The 18,763-nt window shown below is 39.5% G+C and overlaps 2 protein-coding genes across 3 annotated transcripts; both read left to right on the plus strand.

The window, feature by feature from the left end:
• The first annotated feature begins 553 nt into the window (after positions 1–553).
• n4bp2l2 (NEDD4 binding protein 2-like 2) lies at positions 554–3,509 on the plus strand. 2 transcript variants are annotated; one of them, XM_038693505.1, is made up of 6 exons: positions 554–678; positions 1,117–2,177; positions 2,255–2,379; positions 2,775–2,863; positions 2,946–3,022; positions 3,124–3,509. In XM_038693505.1, exons 1-6 carry the CDS (start codon positions 670–672, stop codon positions 3,290–3,292), a joined length of 1,530 nt encoding a protein of 509 aa, XP_038549433.1. In that variant the 5' UTR covers positions 554–669; the 3' UTR covers positions 3,293–3,509. The 2 variants fall into 2 exon arrangements, with proteins under 2 accessions (XP_038549433.1, XP_038549434.1); XM_038693506.1 differs by having other exon boundaries at positions 580–678; positions 1,153–2,177.
• A 6,138-nt stretch (positions 3,510–9,647) lies between these two features.
• trmt9b (tRNA methyltransferase 9B) lies at positions 9,648–18,672 on the plus strand. Its single transcript, XM_038693920.1, has 4 exons — positions 9,648–9,922; positions 13,844–14,043; positions 14,237–14,410; positions 16,524–18,672. Exons 2-4 carry the CDS (start codon positions 13,887–13,889, stop codon positions 17,480–17,482), a joined length of 1,290 nt encoding a protein of 429 aa, XP_038549848.1. The 5' UTR covers positions 9,648–9,922; positions 13,844–13,886; the 3' UTR covers positions 17,483–18,672.
• Positions 18,673–18,763: the final 91 nt, after the last annotated feature.

Here is an 18,763-nt window from a genome sequence, read left to right on the forward strand (position 1 = left end):
ACAAATAACAGGGCTGGTTAGGGAGTCTACTGACACAGCTGTAGATACTGACGGACAGTTAGTTTTTTATAAGTATTAGTTTTTTAGTTAATAGGTAAGAAAGATTTCTACAATAACATACATATACTGATAGAGCAAACAGAAGCTCATGATAGTTATTTTGAAACTAAGGTGTAAGGTAATTAAAATAATTGGTATTGGCTACTAAACAAAAATGAATTCTCCACTTTAATAATGAAGATACTAACCTTATGTAATAAAAGGTTATTCAAGTACGTGTTAACTAATGTGTTAAATTAGTTAAAAAATTCTGGAAAATGTCAAATTCACTTTTGAAGGAAGATTACATTACACTTAAAGTATAAGTATATCTTAAATCAAGTAATCCTTCAGATATATTGGTTTCATAGTAATCAAGCCCACTTCCAGTCATGTTAGCAACACCTTGGCATGCTGTAGATTTGGTGCATTTTGTTCTTGTTTGGTAACTTGTAGTGTTTCACACGCCACTGTGTCCAGCAGGTGGCGCTGACACGCTCATTCCCGGTTCCCTGTCCGTTAATGAGGAGGAGAAGAAGAACACGTCACGTCCGTAAACACAAGGCACCTGCATTGTGAAACATTGTTTTATTTTCTGTTAATGTTGTTGCCCTTATTTATGCATCCTGAATGTGTACGGTGAGCATTAATGAAAAGCGACATTCTCTTTATTATATTACTCTGAAGATAGTGAATTATTTAACTTAACGGGTGTTTTGTTTCACCGTTTTCTGTATGTCGTTAGCTTGTGAGGTGATTATAGTAACGTTAGCTGACGGTTGCCTTGGTTTCGATTTGAGCTTCAGTTTATGTAACGTTAGTTAACTTACCGTGTGACCTTAGTGAGTTTCTGTACACAAAAAATATAAAACTGTTTTTAAATGCGGGTACACGCTGAAATACTGGTTCCAACATTTTTTTGCTTCGACCGGTTGACCTACTTAACGTTACTGTTATTGTAATACAATATAATTAATATACCGTAACAACGAAAAGAACTACACAGATTCATCATTTAAAATGTAGTATTTTGTGGTTGTCCAGTGTATTAATGTGTTTGAATCTGTTTTCATACAGATGTCTCAAACTGAATCATTCTGTACGACCACTCAGGGCATAGGAAACCGTGGCGTGGGTGTGCGTGAAAGAACCGAAGATGGGAGAGCTGACAAAGACACGACATTTGTGAGAAGTGACTCGGCCAGTCCAGAAAGAAATGTGAGGGAGCGTGTGTTAAAGGAGGTAGGACTCACCAGCACCACCTTCATTGGTCCAGCATTTCCTCCAAAAACAACCACAGTCAAGTCTGACATTGAAGACACATTGAGTGAGTTTTACAAAGAGCTTGAGAACATCGACAGACCTGATGGTGCTAATGATAACCCAGGGAATCAAGATGCATGTTTTGTTCAACCACCCATTCCTCCCAAATTTTATGCCAGCAAAGAGACTCAGGGTGTAAGCGAGGAGAAAAGTATTAACACAAGAAAAGCTGCAGAAACAGACTGCTATCAGAACAGCAGTGGACAGAAACATCCACCTTGGCCACACTGGTATCAAAATCAGCCATACTACCCCAGAATGCCGAGGCCAGGCATGGACCGGATCTGTGGCAGAGCTGCTCCTACACAAAGTCAATGGCGTCATCCTCAAACACTGAAGGGACCACCAAACCCAAGATTTCACAGACCCCCATTCCATCGCCCCCCGACCCCATCTGCATTTCCAAATCCACAAAACCGGCCATCACACATGAATCAAAACTGGAGCGGTTCAGGCTTGACAAACCGCTATCAAGAGGAGTCGCATTTTCCAAGATTTTCTAGCTTCCCACCTCCGAATGTATGCAGTCCCACCTCTCAGGACTTTTATGGAGATTCTCCATACCACTTTGACAGGGACGAACGGGGTTGTAGTAATGATGGGAACTCAGATCATGTAAACGCTGGATGGTCTACAAATAGAAAAGAAGAATTGTGTCAGTTGGGTGAAGATTATGACAGGTGGCAGCGATATGATTCAGAAAATGAACTGTGGGAGCATCACTGCGAACCTGTTAACAATAATGCATACCATTCTCCCTTGGTGCTGATCCTGATGAGGGGATTACCAGGGTCTGGAAAATCAACACGGGCCAGGTACCTCTTTTGTCTCCTAAATTACTCAGTTTAAAGAAGTTCCTAGCCTAAACATGTATGTCCCACCTTTCTCACAGGGAGCTGCTTTCCATTGGTCCCAGTGGGCTAATACTGAGCACAGATGACTACTTTGTTCACAGAGATGGCTACCATTACGAACTAGGCCTTCTTGGAGCGGCACATGAATGGAACCAGAGCAGAGGTATTTTCTCCTTTTATGCTCACACGGCATTAACGGTAAAAAAGTTATTCCCATGTCTTGAAAAATGCTTAATCACAAAGGCATTTCTGTCAGACTTATATTAGAACAGTCTTTAGTGTGTTGTCTTCACATTGAGGGTATTTTCAGACATATGAAGAGTAGTTTTCTTTGAAGAGCAGTGGTCTTTGGTAAACAGTTTAAGTCAAATATTGTTAGTCCAGTGTCTCAGCCTGTTAATAAAAATCAGTGACATCTCCAACATTAGATGCCCTTTTAGCTAATAAAGTAGGTGCATTATGAGAACAACAAGTTTCTTTAGGTGGTGACAGTTTAGAAAATGTGGTTTGATGAGATTTTCTTCAGAACTTATTTTTTTGTGCTCAATCCCCTTTCAGCTAAAGACGCTATGCGTGATGGCCGATCTCCCATTATTATTGACAATACAAACACCCAAGCCTGGGAAATGAAGCCATATGTCCAAATGGTGAGTATGGGATTGAGTGTTCAGTTATGGTGTACAACACCACTTTCATAGATCCTAATAGAAATGTAAAATTTTTTGACAGGCCTTGGAGAGAGGATACAAAGTGGACTTTTGTGAACCTGACACCAGCTGGAAGTTTGATCCTTATGAACTGGAGAAGTATGATTTCTTACTTATCATATTATCTTTACATGCCAGTGCAGACTTTGAAAAATGTATAGAAACTTACACATTACCGCACTAAACTGTTTTCCTTGCAGGAAGAACAAGCACGGAGTTCCCCAGGAAAAGATTGCACAGATGATGGATCGTTTTTCGTTTCCCATATCCGTAGACATCGTCATGAATTCACAAGAGCCGTCTCATGTCAACCAGAGACGTCGACCAGAGCAACCACAGATGATAATGAAAACCAGAGCTTTCCATTAGTTTTCAGAGGAATTTAACCAGCCAAATAATTTGCCTTGAAGAACACTTTTTTAATATTTTTAACTGCTGTTTTTCCATGATTTTTATTATTATTTTGTATACTGTACATTTATATAAAGAGATAAGAATTTTTTTCTGAAGTTCTCATAATTAATTTCTAATGTGTAACATCTGTGGAATCAATTATTTTGTATTAAATGACTGATTTTTCAAACTTGCCCTTTTATGTGTGTTCTGTACAAAATGCAACTACATGGAAAACCAATAGGTTGTCCTCATCTGACTAATTTTTAATCTTTATCTAAAAGGATTACCAATTGGACACTCCGCATGGACACTCTGCTTATGAATTTAATTTTTTACTGTTTTATGTCTATATGGTGGGAAAATTTCCATCATAAAAGAGTCGTCAGGAGAAATCTTTTAAGTCAGAAATTAGGAAGGGATCTTGTAATAGTCGGTATGAACAAGAGGAATTATTACATCAAGCAAAACCTGTTCCACTGTTCCGGGGTGCACTTTACTATAGTTTTTTGACAGAATAATTGTGAACCTATTATTTAAATACAACCAGTGGAGTGTTTGACCTCTTGTAGCGCCGGGTACCTATTTTGCTCGTCTCATGGGGGCGTACATGCCAGGGCTGATGCGATACACATTCCCACCAATGGCCTCACAGTATTAGCCTCCAGGTGGTGGTAATGGCAAAGATATGCAGCTATGGCTCGGCCAAGGGAGGAAAGGAGATGAGTACCTGCTAGGAAACATGGCTGTAAACAATGCAGGTTTCAGTGTCGTTCTTTTCAAATTGGCTTTGCAGGTATTACATAACAAATGAAAAGCACTTGTGTTAGACTTCTAGGTGAGTAACACTAAATGTAAACACAACTCTTGGTTGTTTACATGAAAACTCCACAGGGCACCTTTAAGTTGAGTGAAGTGTGAAAGTGAAGCATTGGTAAATATAACACTAGTTCAAAATATTCGTAGACTGTTAGGTCTCTGTGAACTGAATTTCTCATGACACCTTCTTGTCCAAAGCAGAATAACTCCATAACTGCATGAGACCTAATCATACTGAAAGCTCTGACATAGAGCAGAATAACAGTGAGTGTGAATAGTTCTGTGTCTGAGATGATTCATTATTGTGTCTCACAGGAAATCACACTGCCATTGTATTCCCCCCGGTCTTCATTAAAGCAGCACACAGAGGTGCTGTTTTGTTGATGTCATTCTTTTTCCAGTGAAGTTTTGTGGAGAGCCAGGAATTCTTTTTCTCTGGACTTCAGACTATTCTATGTAAACACATCTCCATTTGAGCTTGAAAATTTGATCCAACTGGTTTCTGATTCTACATAATATATGTAGTTGACTGAAATCTTTGTTAATGTGTTATTTTCTATGGAAATTATACCATATTAGACACCAGTATTTTATTGCTCCCTCTGAATATTTTTCTGTGGAGCTTCATGTGACAGATCTGGGTTACCTGTCTTGTTAAAATAGCCAAAAAGAAAACACTGACAACTGGATGTGTTGAAGAAACGAGCGGTGGAGGCTGAAAACACTAGAAGTGGGTGGACCAAATGACACAGACATCTTACCAGTCCAAATGATATTTACTGCTGTTCCATTGTCTTGTATGATATTTCCATTAATTCATTCACTGCTGTTGAACAGACATCACACAGATTTCAGCAGCACTTTCATCTTGACAGCTGTGCATTTTTCAGTTTTGTTTGTCAGTTGGTTTTGAAGACGTTTCACTAACCTAGAAGACGTGATTTGCTGAGGAGCATGGTGATCCCTCCACCAGCAATGGGTTTTCATTATGATGAAGTTAATGGATGATAAGATCATATTTGGTAATCTTCAGCAAACAGGAACATATTTGCTGACTCTTTTGTAATGTTTCAAGGTTCACTGATGACTCAGGATGCAGTATATATAGTGTACCTTTGTCAGTAGCTTCCTGTCTTTTCTCTGGAGCTTTATTAACATCACACTGACCTTGATCTATTGAATCCAGTGCCAGTGATTTAGGAGTTAAGGAAATAATGTCAATCACAGTGTTTTCCGCAGTATATATAAGGTGATGTGCCAGCATATAGTTGATTTAGGTAAATGTGTTACAGCCTGGACAATGTCAACCTTGGGGGAGAAGCAAAAAAACATGCATGGTTTGGGATTATAGTAACTTAATCTGCAACAGGTACAAGAAAGGAATTACAAAACTGCTGAATAAATAATGAAGATATTTAAAACGAAGAAAGAGATATTTTCACACACTTTCCACAAAGTAAAATGATGGTTGAGAGTAAGATTATGTTAAATGTGAAGTGCAGTGATCCGTCTCTTTCATAACTTGCCTACAATTTTGAACTACTAGACTTCTAATTTGTAATATCAATTTAATGATTTAGAAATGTCATGAGGGCACTTTGGGTAACTTACTACAATCTTGATATTGAATATTTATGCAATTACTTGTATGTGTAAAAGATTTTAAAGTCCCTAAAAATGTGCACGACGACCTTGTGTAAGAGAATCAATATGGAAGCAGTTTTAAAGGAGCTTAATTTCCTTGTGTGATTGACAATGTCTCCCTTTTCTCCAATGTCAGTTAGCCATTTGAGTCATTGAGAATTGTTCAACATGTAGCATCAACATGTAGTATCATCATTTATTGGAATCTAAAACACTAGTCCTCACAGTCATGATGAAAAAGAGATCAATCAGTAAGTCACTTAGGAAAATTAATCAATAAATGAGACTATATAAACTGTAATGAGAAGGTACGATGTTGAACTACACTAAAGCAGAAATACCTTCAGTAATTTTTGTAACATTTTCCTGTAATTAATTTACAGTAACATATGTTGTAGAGGATGTGTTTTATATTTGCTTGTGTATAAAACAGTGCCCAGTGCTTTAGTGGTTCTATCTTTTTCATTTGAATATTGAATGTAGAGTGAAACAATCTCTTTGCAAATCAAATCAAGAACACAATCATATTCTCGGCAAGGAGCAGGACATTAGCAGCATTTTGTATCATTCAACATCCTAGACCTTAATAAAGCCGGGGTGTGTGCAGGAGCACTGAACACTCTGACGGGAGTGATAAGAACTTCTCTTTCCACAGAAAACAAGATTATTCTGTTTTAAAACCTGAGCCAACACACCAAATTCTTCTCAACAATTTTACCTCATACAGACAAGCTTCAGTTGACACAGAGCTAAAAGGGATGGTCAGTTTGCATCCTTCACACTGGTAATCTCAGGAAGTCTAGGAACAGGGCCTTGCTTGTGATTTGTATTGGTAGTTGTTGAGATTTCAATTTCTGCTTTGATTAAAATGACAAGTAGAGCATCTGGAAACTCCAATTTGTTGAAACGCTCTTGAGGCAAGCTTTCAGTCAGTGACCTTCAAGCATCCTTAGAAATTACCTTCCTATTTTTAGAAAGGATATGGTTTTCTTCCTATCATTAAACTATTTGTTGAATTTTGGTTCTTGTGCCTCCGTCAAGCCTTTTATCTGATTAGGATTTCAACTTTGATTAAAACTGATTGATTTATTTTTTTATGTATTTTAAGTAAAGCTAAGTTGGATTTTCGCAATCCATATACACAATAAATTGTTTGCAACCTTGTATATCACTTTACATTTCATGGTACAGCAAATCTTTCATATACACTTCCAAAGGAACTAAATCACCCCACATCAAGAAATCCTTTCTTCATTATACAGTAAAACTACCAGCAAGGCTATGCCAACCATGAACTGTAATTTGTGCAACAGTGACACAATATCCTGCTGTTTTTAAACAACAGGATGTCAGAAACAGGAAAGGTCATACATTTTAATTCTGGAGGAGCTAACGTGCCCATGCTTCCTGCATTGGCACCACATAAATTACTGTCAACAGAAATGTGTACACAAAATGTACACCTGAAACCTAAACACTTAAAACTTATTTTGTACCCACATTTTGGTTTATTTGTGTGACTGCAGTACATAAATACTCAAGCAAGCTTTGAAGGTTTTACTTAGGTTGGAGTTTTACACAGAGAATAGACATTAACCAAATATGGGCTACTGTAAATGTCAATGGCTTAACTCACAAAAATGATGATATGGTTCTGCTTAGCTACCTCATCTATTTTGTCTTTATTTTGTTGAGCAAGATTTTCCTTAACCTGTGAGACTATTTCTGCCTTTTATGAACATTTGCAGCTGTAAAAAAACCCACCAATATTCAAACTGGTGGCTGGTAACAGTGTTTCAAACACAACCATTATAAAGGCTGGAGCCTGACTACAATCTGAATTCATGATTGAATATATTAAACTGAGCGATGAAACAGAAACTGACAGAAAGTGTAACAGTGTTGAGGGGGAGGTTTGCAAAGTCACTGTTGTTTATCAGCGTCTAAACCTCGCCTTGAGGGGACACGTGTGTTTGTAAAGTGAGCTTCCCGGGTGTGAAGGTGTGTAATTGTAATGTGAGGCAGCCAGCAGCAGAAAAAGAGCGTGTGTGCTTTGAATGATGAGGAAGATGAGGAAGAAGTGATGAGCGCGCTGTGCTCCCTGAATGGCAATGATGAGCCACAATTAAGTCACAGCCATTAACCATCTTAGAGACTAAAAGGACAGATGAAATCAGAGCTGACATCCACATGAGGCAGAGGACAACAAAAACTAGACAAGACAGGCTATGTGTGCTCAATATCACCCCACCAAGCAATCCATAATGGTAACAATAATAACTAGACTAATAATAAACTAGAAATCAAAGCTATCCCTAGTTTACTGTATTTCATTATCTGCATTATTCTAGCATCCATTTTATTTTGCATGTCTTTGCAAATGGAACATCAGAATGACCAAGAAACACTGTTGGACTCTGTAGCTTACTGGTATGACCGGTGCTAGAGAGAATAAGTGGACCCTGCATGACTTAAAGTATTACTTGCCACCACTCCGTAAATGCAAATCTTGAAACTTGTCATCCTTAAAAATAAACTGTTTCGATGAGATTATCTCAGTAGGGTAGTTTCTCCCTACTGCAACTCTTAGCTGCAAATAGAGATTTGATATAGGTTAAAAGCCATTTAGTCTGAAAAGGGTGAAACATAAGATGAAGGTTCCTATGAGAACAAAGTACTTGTGAATGATGATGGTTCTGGTTTGGCAATATTTAGAAAATGTAAAACTGTAAAAAAACAAACAAACAAAAAACCCTACCTGGCTGTTGGCTATACAGTTCACGTTGTTTATTGTGTTTGTCACGTGAGGCTGACAGCCAATGACAACAGTGTTCTGCCACCGCACAGCGTGTCATCTTTTTACACACTAACGACCAGTCAGTGGAGGCAAGTCAACCATAATAAGACAGGACACTAAAACATACAGTCTTCCAAATAAAAGACTTAGTTAGCAGCAGTAAAGCAACACTACAGTATATAAATAGCCTACATAAATATGGAGTAAATACTGCCCAGGACTATGAGTGACAGCATGTCTCAGTGGACTAATCAGATTACACTTATTGGTTATTTTGATTACACCATAAGCATGTAATTCAATATATTCCTCAATGTCGGTATTATCAGAGTGTGACATCAGTCCACCACTCTCAAGAGAAGCTTATCTGGAATTGCTCGTCATCTGCATCCATCAGCCAAAGAGAGATAGAGAATAATGCTTTAAATCAATCAATCAGTCAATAGGGCATCAAAGGACAAGAAAATATTTGGTATTAGTTGAATTCATGTGAATGTGAATTACTGTGCCCATATAGTTTTTTGTCTGATATAATTATCTATGAGCACTAGGTCATTATACTTGGTCACTTTTTTATTTAACATAGAATCCGCTTACTTCAGGTAAAGCACAGTGTTTTGCTTGTGCTTTATATTTGCAGTTATTGTAATCTCTATTTCAACTTTGATTATATTGACAGCAAGAACGTACACACTCAAGTAGTATAAACAGTAAATCATTTGCATCATTACATTTAATGGTCTTGTTCAAGCATGCCTGGAAATGATTCCAGGCATCCTTAGGAAGGATGTGCTGCTCTTTCTATCAGTACAGCCTACTAAATGTTCTTAATCATCTATCATTTATTTTGCCTTCATATTGTAATGTTTTGTTCATTATTAAAGGTAGGCTATTGCCCTTATTTTGAGCAGTGTTACTGTTTTCTTCATTGTCCATGCCAATTGATTTACTGCTTTGATGTACTACTACCCCACAATATTTACTTGGTAATGGTTTGACTCTTTCACCATTAAGGCTCTTATTTTGAAACATTTCACCGGAAGTCTTGCCGCACGTCCAAACTACCTTGACAGGTGTAGGGCTCAACATGCTATGGATTTGATAGCCCACAGTCCGGCTTCTAGTACGCTGCTGGCGGTCTTACGGCAGGTGTTTCCTACGGCTGACGTTATCCGTCCTGACGGTGTCGTTGACAATGTGTTGGGTGCCGCCGTATCAAACGCGTGCCTCTGATCCTTATGGCAGTTCGATGTAGATCAATCGCATACATGTGCAGAGAGGGAAGTTTACGTCCAGCGACCTGAGGATAGAGGCGGATAACTGCAGTGCAGGCTACACGTTGTACGGTCAGTGGCTCTGCCTTTTCTGTGGATTCTAGGATGCAGGGAGAAGATGTGCAAATATTGACATGATTATAGCAGTTACTGCAGTAAGGGTTTGGTTAAATGTCTAAAATGCGACTTGGATATGTTTTATCTAGATACGAATTAATCCATTTAAGAAACTTAGATGGGACACAAAGTACTCAATATGTCAATATGCAGGGCAAGTCTGAAACCCATATATATATATTCTTAAATTTAAATACATTTGTCTGTACGTTGGAATACGTTTGTTTGTTTCAAAGCACTTAAAATTGACCAAAAATGTTATGATTTAATTGACTTGCAATTTATTTGTCCGATGGGCTTTGTATCTATTGCATCTGAATACATTAATAATATGTTAATATATGTATTTTCTGCATATTTAAAAATAAATGATAGTATGTACAGGCTAGCTCCTTTACATTGCAGTCTGAGAACAAAAGATGCTTGAAGCAGTGAGGGGAGTCTAAGTTTAGCTGACTACCTCTCACCACATGTTGAGTCATTAGCTGCTGGCACACTTGATGGGTAAACCTGTTCTCTGTGGTTCCTTGTGTTCATGTGGCGGTTAGTGGGAGATGGCTACTGTGCACCTTTGTCTGTTCATAATAACACCACTAATCTCATCAAAGCACTGCTGAGGTCTGACCCCAGGGTCCTTTAACAACTTGATCCAGGAACATTTGTCTAAAGTTAAATATGTGCAGAATTGTACTCCTTTAGGTAGGCAAGGCGATGCTCATATTGTGAGTTAAATATGTGACAAAACTATATTTTTATAGAACTTATTTGGATATTTAACAGTTAGCTAAATTCAAAAACCAAAGGCCAAGTGATGGATAATTTTTTTTTTCTGATTCTATACCTCAGACACATCTGTGTTACAGGCATTGCCTCTGTACACAGATTTAATTTTAGTTCTCATTGTTAGGCAGAGGCAGTGCTCTGAGCCTCCCCAGCTGCCGGTTACATAATGTCAGCCAAGGATGGCCACAGTTTAGTGAGCAGAGGGGGAAACTCAGGCAGAATTGAACAGAGACAAAACTGAAGGAGGCCCGATTACAATGTTACATAAGGGATGTTTTCCTTCCACTTGGCTGGGATGATGCAGATGATGGTGGGCCAGAAATAGGTCTGAGTGAAGGAAGATGGGATGCTGCACACACTATATTTACCAGCAGTGGAGAACAGACAAGCCTGGTTATGCACAGTGAGGGTACAGCTCTGACGATCAGTTTATAGAGAGAAATACTTGCATTTCATGTAGCGCAGGTTGGCCTTTGTTGCTAAAATCCTGTGGTAAATGTTCTCAGTAATATTCAGTGTGCACAATGGTGCACACAGTTGGCAGCAGACAATGTTACATTCAAGGACATATCAGTCTAATGTCTTTGTAGAGAGGTGGATGGGGGTATGTCTGATTGCTCTCCTTCTGGTTTACCTAATCAGCAAAGTGCACAGTGGCATTGCATGGTTGATTAAGTTGCAATGCAGGTATTGAAGTGGAAGGACAGTTTAAGGTGTTAATTTCCAGCTTAAGTGCTATTTAATATAACTCTAAAGCCATCATTCTCACATGAGATTATGGATTGTAATTGAATATTATGCAATGCATTTGTAAAAAAAAAAACATAAATGGTAAGTGTTTCTTATTATTTACAGCACTTACTGATTGTGCAACATATAGCACCTGTGTGATGGCAGTGATATATGACACATGCTGGTATGAATTGCCCTGACAACTTTCATCTATCACATGTGATACAAAAGAGCAAATCACCTCTATATCACAGAGCAGAAAATCCTTGTCACATTCCTCAAGATTGTGTTGAAAGTTTGAAGTTTGTTGCAGCCCTGGCCACACCCAGTGTTTTAAAGCAGATGTTTTGCAGCATACCTACTAGCCCTGTGCACCGATCTTGCACTCTGTGTTATGATTTGTTGTTCAATGTCAGGGTTTGTACAAATCAGATGTGAAATGCAGAGGAAGAAAGACTCAGCTTACATCTCTGCTGGCCTTTTTTGCTATTACCACATGTAAAATGGTATTTTCCTCATTAATGACAGACTTAATGAACTTGGAGGTGAAGTTGGAGATACATAATCTACTAAAGATTATAATAGCAAAATAACTTTAAAATAACCACATTTTTTGATATAGATATTTTAATACTTTTCTTACTAAGGTCTGAAGAATCAAAAGTCATTGTAATACATTCATAGTTGGATAAACACTATTTTTGCTTCCTGTTCTGAACTAACTAAACCAACTGATGCCATGCTGCAAGAAAGCATGTGATGAATTTCCCCATGATACGTTTTTAGAAAAAGGCAGCTCTGGAAATCTTATTAAGATTGCTACAGTTTGATCAAATTCTTCAGCTTTGCAAACATGCAGTTTGTACACAACTGTTTTAAAAACTCTTTTTGTGGTCAACGTGTGATGGAAATTGTCTTATGTGGGTTTGCTTTGCATGAAATTAATTAAATTACATTTTATGTTATGAAAGATATTAGCCACACAAGTCAAATGATAACTCTGCATATTGAGATATTTGTTTGTCTAAAATAACAATATTATCCTTGGATAATACTGTGGAGAAACTCTTTGTACATATAGTGCTTGAGGGAGCTGCAGCAGCACTGCAGGAACTGTGGGCTGCATCCCAATAAACTGAGATCACTGCAGTGGGAGCTGTGAAAACCAGACATAACACAAACATCACAATTACATAATCCCTAAATTTGCAATCAGTTCTGAAATTCTTAATGCAACTCTAAAGGTTAAATAAAAGTATAATTCACATTAATTTTATAATCTACTATTTAGGAAATATTTATAAACATGGATGGTTTTCCAACCATATCTCCTCACTTCTCTTTTTTTGCTCAACTAGATAATCATATAATGACAGTATAATTTCTTATTTAAGAGTAGCGTTAATCACATTTTTTAGTTATGAAATGGTGAAAGTACTATAAAAGTAGCCACAGTTTTGTATCAGAGGAAAATAAAGGTCTTTGACAATTACATTAACAACCTGTAACACAATTAAATGATATTTAGTTATGAGCAGCAATAAGCAGTGCTGTCTAATGTAAACAGACCTACAATCTAGCCACATGTGTACATATTAGCCTTGAATTTCCAGGGAAATTGAAAGTTCTTCTCAGAATCACTAAGGGTCATCTTAGGTAAAAGAGATTTCTAGGACGTGAGCTGATGCTGAATTGTTCCATTGCTTGTGACACTGAATGAAATATTATAATATGTAAAACCCAACAGCAGCCTGTTGTCTGCCTAGAGAGTGTCACATAGCTAAGGAAAATCTTTACAAAAATAACTTTCACTCAGACATGATTGATGTTCATTTTGCATCTTGTTGGCAACAGAAATGGTTTATGTGTTGACCTTTCACTTCTGCATTACCAGAAAAAAAATTTGACACTGCTGTGGAAATTGACCTGCTGAGTGCTCTGTGAGATGAAGACTGCCTCCTCACTGTTACCTTCGTAGTTAATTTATGATCCCCGTTGTTTTTTTCACAGACAATTGATGACAAATTAAACCTGATGACTTTTATTCATAATGCTTAACATAAGTCCTTCTCGGGGACTGGAGGGTGGATGTGAATCGGCTGCCTGATCATGACCGCAGCTGGTACTTAAAGTACAAAGTGGAGGGTTTGTGTTAAATTACTGCTGCTACCTGACCAGATGTTTTAGGGTGTCTGCTGATTAGGGTTTCCAGCTGACCTTGTTGAACAAGCATGTAGAGCGGAACACCACTGTGCTGTTCCCTTCATGGGGTCCACAGTGCTATTTTCGTAATGAAACTGAGTAACTGTTTGATGGATTTATCATTTGGAAATAAGCAGGGAGATGTGTTTGTCTTTGCAGACATGATACTGTGAGGCCGCTGCATGAGGCAGCCTGGACAAACATGATGGAGGAGGCTGCCAGTCGGCTCGAGAGAGACCATGTGCACAGTGTCTATGACAAGATTGCTCCATATTTCAACGACAGCCGCTATAAAGCCTGGCCAAAGGTACGACAGTTCCTGCTGGACCTGCAGCCGGGGAGCATCGTCGCTGACATTGGTGGGTGTCACCTCCAGCAGTGATGTAATCATGCCGACCCCATGACATTAGATCACTGTTTGTGCTATTTGAGTTATTGTTTTTGGGAAACACAATAATTAATTGTAAAATTGACTTCCCTTAAGGAGAAGGAGGCCACTTAGAAATTCTAGTTGGTCAGTAGTGTGGTAGCTGACTGTCTTGTCCTTGGCAGGTTGTGGCAATGGCAAGTATCTCCACATCAACAAGGAGGTATTCAAGCTGGGGTGCGACGTTTGTCGCCCCCTGGTGGACTTTGCCTGGAGCCAAGGGCACGAGGTCCAGATGTGCGACGGGCTGCATTTGCCTTACAGAGACGGCTGCTTCGACGCTGTGCTCTCTATTGCAGGTAATGGACAAACACACAGGGTGCTTCTCAAGTCTCTTATTTGTTGTTTCCTCACTCCTCGATCCTCGCTTGAACCGGAATTTGTTCCGCTTCGCCATCTTGCAGAACGTCCTAAAGCTCTTATTTGCGCTCCGAGGAGCGAGGAGGACCGAGGAGTGATCTCTGAGGAGCTATAAGCGAGGATACACCAGTACATCCAACATTAAACTCAAGTTTATCACTGCAAAGTCTTATATATGATTTGTTTTTTGATTCACTGTCTAGTTAAAATATGTGTTCATTGGTAGGTCTGAACAACAAAAGCCCCACACACAACTTTTTCTTTTATTTCTCCCATTAACTTTTATTATGGAGACAATTAAAGTCAGAGAGTCCGAGAGTCTTTTATCGTCATTTCTGTTCAGTCACATGTGAGGCTGGTCATTCCTGTGTTTAGTCCAAATAGACAACATTTAAAACATACTAAAAGCGTAGCCTAAGGAGTTGGACAAGTCACTAAACTGCACTAAAGTCTCTAATGCAGCAAGCAAAGGAAAATAAAGCCGATCTCACCTACTGCATCTGATGAAAGCAGCCGGCGGCTCAACGAGTAAAATCAGCTGATGAAACTATGAATGAAAGCAATGGTGCGCCAAAAAAAAAAAAAAAAAAAAAGGATTGAGGCGATGTAATGCAGTGATCGATCGGTGACAAGTGATGTGACTTGCAAATAAAATGTAGCCTATGTAGTAGTGAAAGCCTAAAACTGAGTGTCGACTTTGATATGAGTTTATGAGTTACATAATTTAGCCTAATAAAGCCCAAGACACCATGATCATATTCTGGGTTATTCAATAACGAATTCAGTCCGAATCAACAAATATAAATGCAGATCATATCAGCATTGTGCCAGTAGAAATGATCGTGTGCCTCTGAGCAGGACAGTATAATTATTCATGTGCAGGTGTCTGTTAAACAGATAACAGCTACAGAGACACTGATAACTCTTAGACTTTATTAGTACCAACAGTACACATGTATGTAGATACAAACTCCATCAAAAGTCTCTACAGCTGTTAGAGCCGACTGACAGCTGATCCAGCTGTGATCAGCTGCCGCAGTCATCAGAAACCGAAGCTAGGTGACGCTTCGGAGGAAAGGACGTCTCATGTCTTTAAAAACAGATTTCCTTGTTCCATCTCTCCAGGCTTGGTTTTCTTGCGTCTCTCCATGAATCCCCGGTGGGCGGGACTAAGACGCAAGGAAAAAACGCGAGTGAGCGAAACGTGGATGCGTGTTTTCCTCATAGACTGTATATAAAAAGGTTTTTCTCTGCCGTTGTTCCTGCAGCGGTCTGTGTGACGGTGGGAGCAGAGGGCTCTGTGAGCGGGCGGCTGGCCGGCCTCGCGAGCTCCTCATGCGGGTTGGCGCAAGCTTCACCCGTCGCCACTTCCTGAACTCCTAAAACTTTAAAGCAGATTTTTGTTCCGCCATCACTTCTTGTAAAACTGTAAATATTCGAAATCTACACAGCCGGCCTCTGTCTGGCGCGCGCAATGATGATGCAGTGAATAGTGACGATTCTCTCTGATCAATCAGTAGTTTGCCTTGTTTTCACGTCATATATTAAGAAGCAGATACAGGTACAACTTTTCCACAATGGAAAACCAAACAATTGCGAGCCGAGTCGAGCTGTTACTGTGCAGTGGAAAAGGGGTTTAAGAGACTTGAGAAGCACCCACAGTTAAATGAAGTTCTATCTCACACATACTCCGCCCTCCACTGGACTCCTTCCTTCCCACGCAGTCACAAATCGCTCCCTTCACATGCATGAAACTTCTGCAGCTGCCATTTGCCTCAAATTAAATGAACTCAATAATGATAAACATCAGTTTAACACAGGCTTTTGTTGCCTAGCCAACAGGGTGAAATAATTCATGTGTGTCCTTCAACAAAAGAGTGTAATTAGGACCACTGATGACAGCAGACACCCACACTAATAATTTACGTTGTGTGCCACAGTGTACATAATGTGTTTTGTGGATGCAAGTGCTGAATGTTACTCATCATAATTAAATAAATGCCTGCTCATCACCCCCCTTTTAATTCTGGCAAATGAATGTTTTTGTCACAGTCATCCATCATTTGTCCACCAAAGAGCGCCGTATCCGAGCAATAAAGGAAATGGCTCGCACCCTGCGAGTGGGCGGACACATCATGATCTACGTGTGGGCCATGGAGCAGAAACGTCGTAAATTTGAGAAACAGGACATCTTTGTTCCCTGGAACCCCAACCCTCATTCGCCCTCTGCCTTCAACAGGGAGCATGCCAAACCCAGACGGAGGGCCACAGCTCAGAGCGTGAGCGAAGCCATAGACAACACTGACAAGCACAGGAAGGTTAGAAGCACATCCTCCGTGGTAGACGAAGAAGATCTGACTTGCACCACGCCACAGCAGAGGACACAGAGACTGTGGTTCTTCTCCAGGTCTCTGGATTCTGTGTTCGACTTTGGAAGCTTAGCCATCTCCCGGTCATCCTCCAGAGACTTGGGCACTTTATCTTCACCCACAGGTGAAAATGAGGGAAACAAAGCCAGCCAGCGTGGGAGAGGACGTGGTCTCATCAAGCAGGTCTCGAGCTTCTTTTACTCGCCGTCTGTGATCGGATCAGAAGAGGACGTCTTTGATTCTGTCACGGACCTGCACAAGAGACAAAATGATCCTGGAGGCAACACCACCACCACCACCAACGGCACAGAAAACCAGAGTGTCTCAGTATCTTTAGCCCAGGAGTGTGGCTCTCTGGCTCTGCCAGATCTGGTCCCTTTCCAGAAGGAGTACCTGAAGCAGTCTGGAGATGAAAGTGAAGGAGGGCCGCAGGGAGGAGAGCAGAAGGAAAGCACAAGGAGTCCTCAGGGGAGCGAGGGGCAGGTGGAGGGCTCCTGCCTGAGGTACTATCACGTCTTCAGGGAGGGAGAACTGGCAGACCTGATAGAGAATCATGTTGAAGAGCTTCATGTCAAACACACTTACTTTGATCATGCCAACTGGTGTGTGGTGGCGGAGAAAGTTCAGTTATGGAAAATATGATTTTAACTTGATTTTATTTTGCTTCAACTCTGCCTCAAGTTTTAGCACTGAATCACACATTTGATTATTACATACTTATAACTGAAAAGTAAATATACAGATGTAGCCATTGTTGAAGGAAACACTAAACTTCTCCTCTGCTGCAATTCTCTACTTAATTCTAATTGTTTTATTCTCTTAGGTTTGTGGTAGTCCTGGAACCCATCATATCTAGCATTAACATTTATTTTAGATAGTATAACTGTAATGGTTTGGCAGCAGCAGTGGAGGATGCACTGAGGATGGTGGGGTTCAACAATGGCTATTTCTGTATACTGCACCGTGTTTTTAAAGTATGTATTCTTTTTCAATACAAGAAACCAACACGCAGTATTGAAATCCAGTTTGTGTTCTCTTTTAGTGTCAAGAATTAGTTTTTATTATCAAACCACAGCAAGCTCCAGTACTGCTAATGAATTCAAATCTTTTAATAGATCATTTCTGCAAGGGAAATGTTAAGAAATGCACTGTTTCTCTTTGGACCTTTTTAAGATTAGCCAAAGAAGAATTTCTGAGAAAACAGTAGACTCTTCCATCTGCTCTTAAATGTTTAATGAATTGATTACAGTGGAGAATTCTTGCTTCCTTGTCTGCTTGTTTTACAATTGCACATTCTTTAAATGAATAGGAAGCTTGCAGCAAGTATCTGTTATGGACTTCTTGGTAAACTGCTCAATGTAATCCATCATAACACTATCAGAACAAGAGCTCAAAGTTGTGCAGAATATTTTCCAAAACGTGTACATTTGCTTGCTGTGTTTTACTCTCTTAGGTGTTTCAAAGAACGTGTTGTCTGTGTGTGTGTGTGTGTGTGTGTATTTGATATTTGTAGTAGTGTATATGGTCTTGTGTTAAAGTAACAAACTGAGCTATACGGCTGGTATGTTTCAGCAAATCAACTGCCTCATATACTGTGAATAAACATTGCACTGTACCACAAATATGTTGCTGCTTGATGTCAGTGAATGACACAAATATAAGTGAAACTTGAAAATACTGGTTATCTGTACCCATTGTGCCCAGATGGCGCATATCCTTATCAGTGCAGTATGTGTGGACCAATTGTTTGTTCTGAAGTGACACTGGTACCTTAATGTAAATACTTTTGAGTTTGAATTTGTTTTTCCTTATTAAATATTTTTGTTCAGTGAGTGTCGTTGTGTTGCATTTGCTGTCATGAATGATCCATCCATCCATCCATCCATCGTCACCCGCTTATCCTGTGCACAGGGTTGCAGGGGG

Source organism: Micropterus salmoides, unplaced genomic scaffold (genome assembly GCF_014851395.1).
Source record: "Micropterus salmoides isolate LMB-PRFRI ecotype aquatic unplaced genomic scaffold, ASM1485139v1 Ms_hic_scaffold_3, whole genome shotgun sequence".
Lineage (NCBI taxonomy): Eukaryota > Metazoa > Chordata > Actinopteri > Centrarchiformes > Centrarchidae > Micropterus > Micropterus salmoides.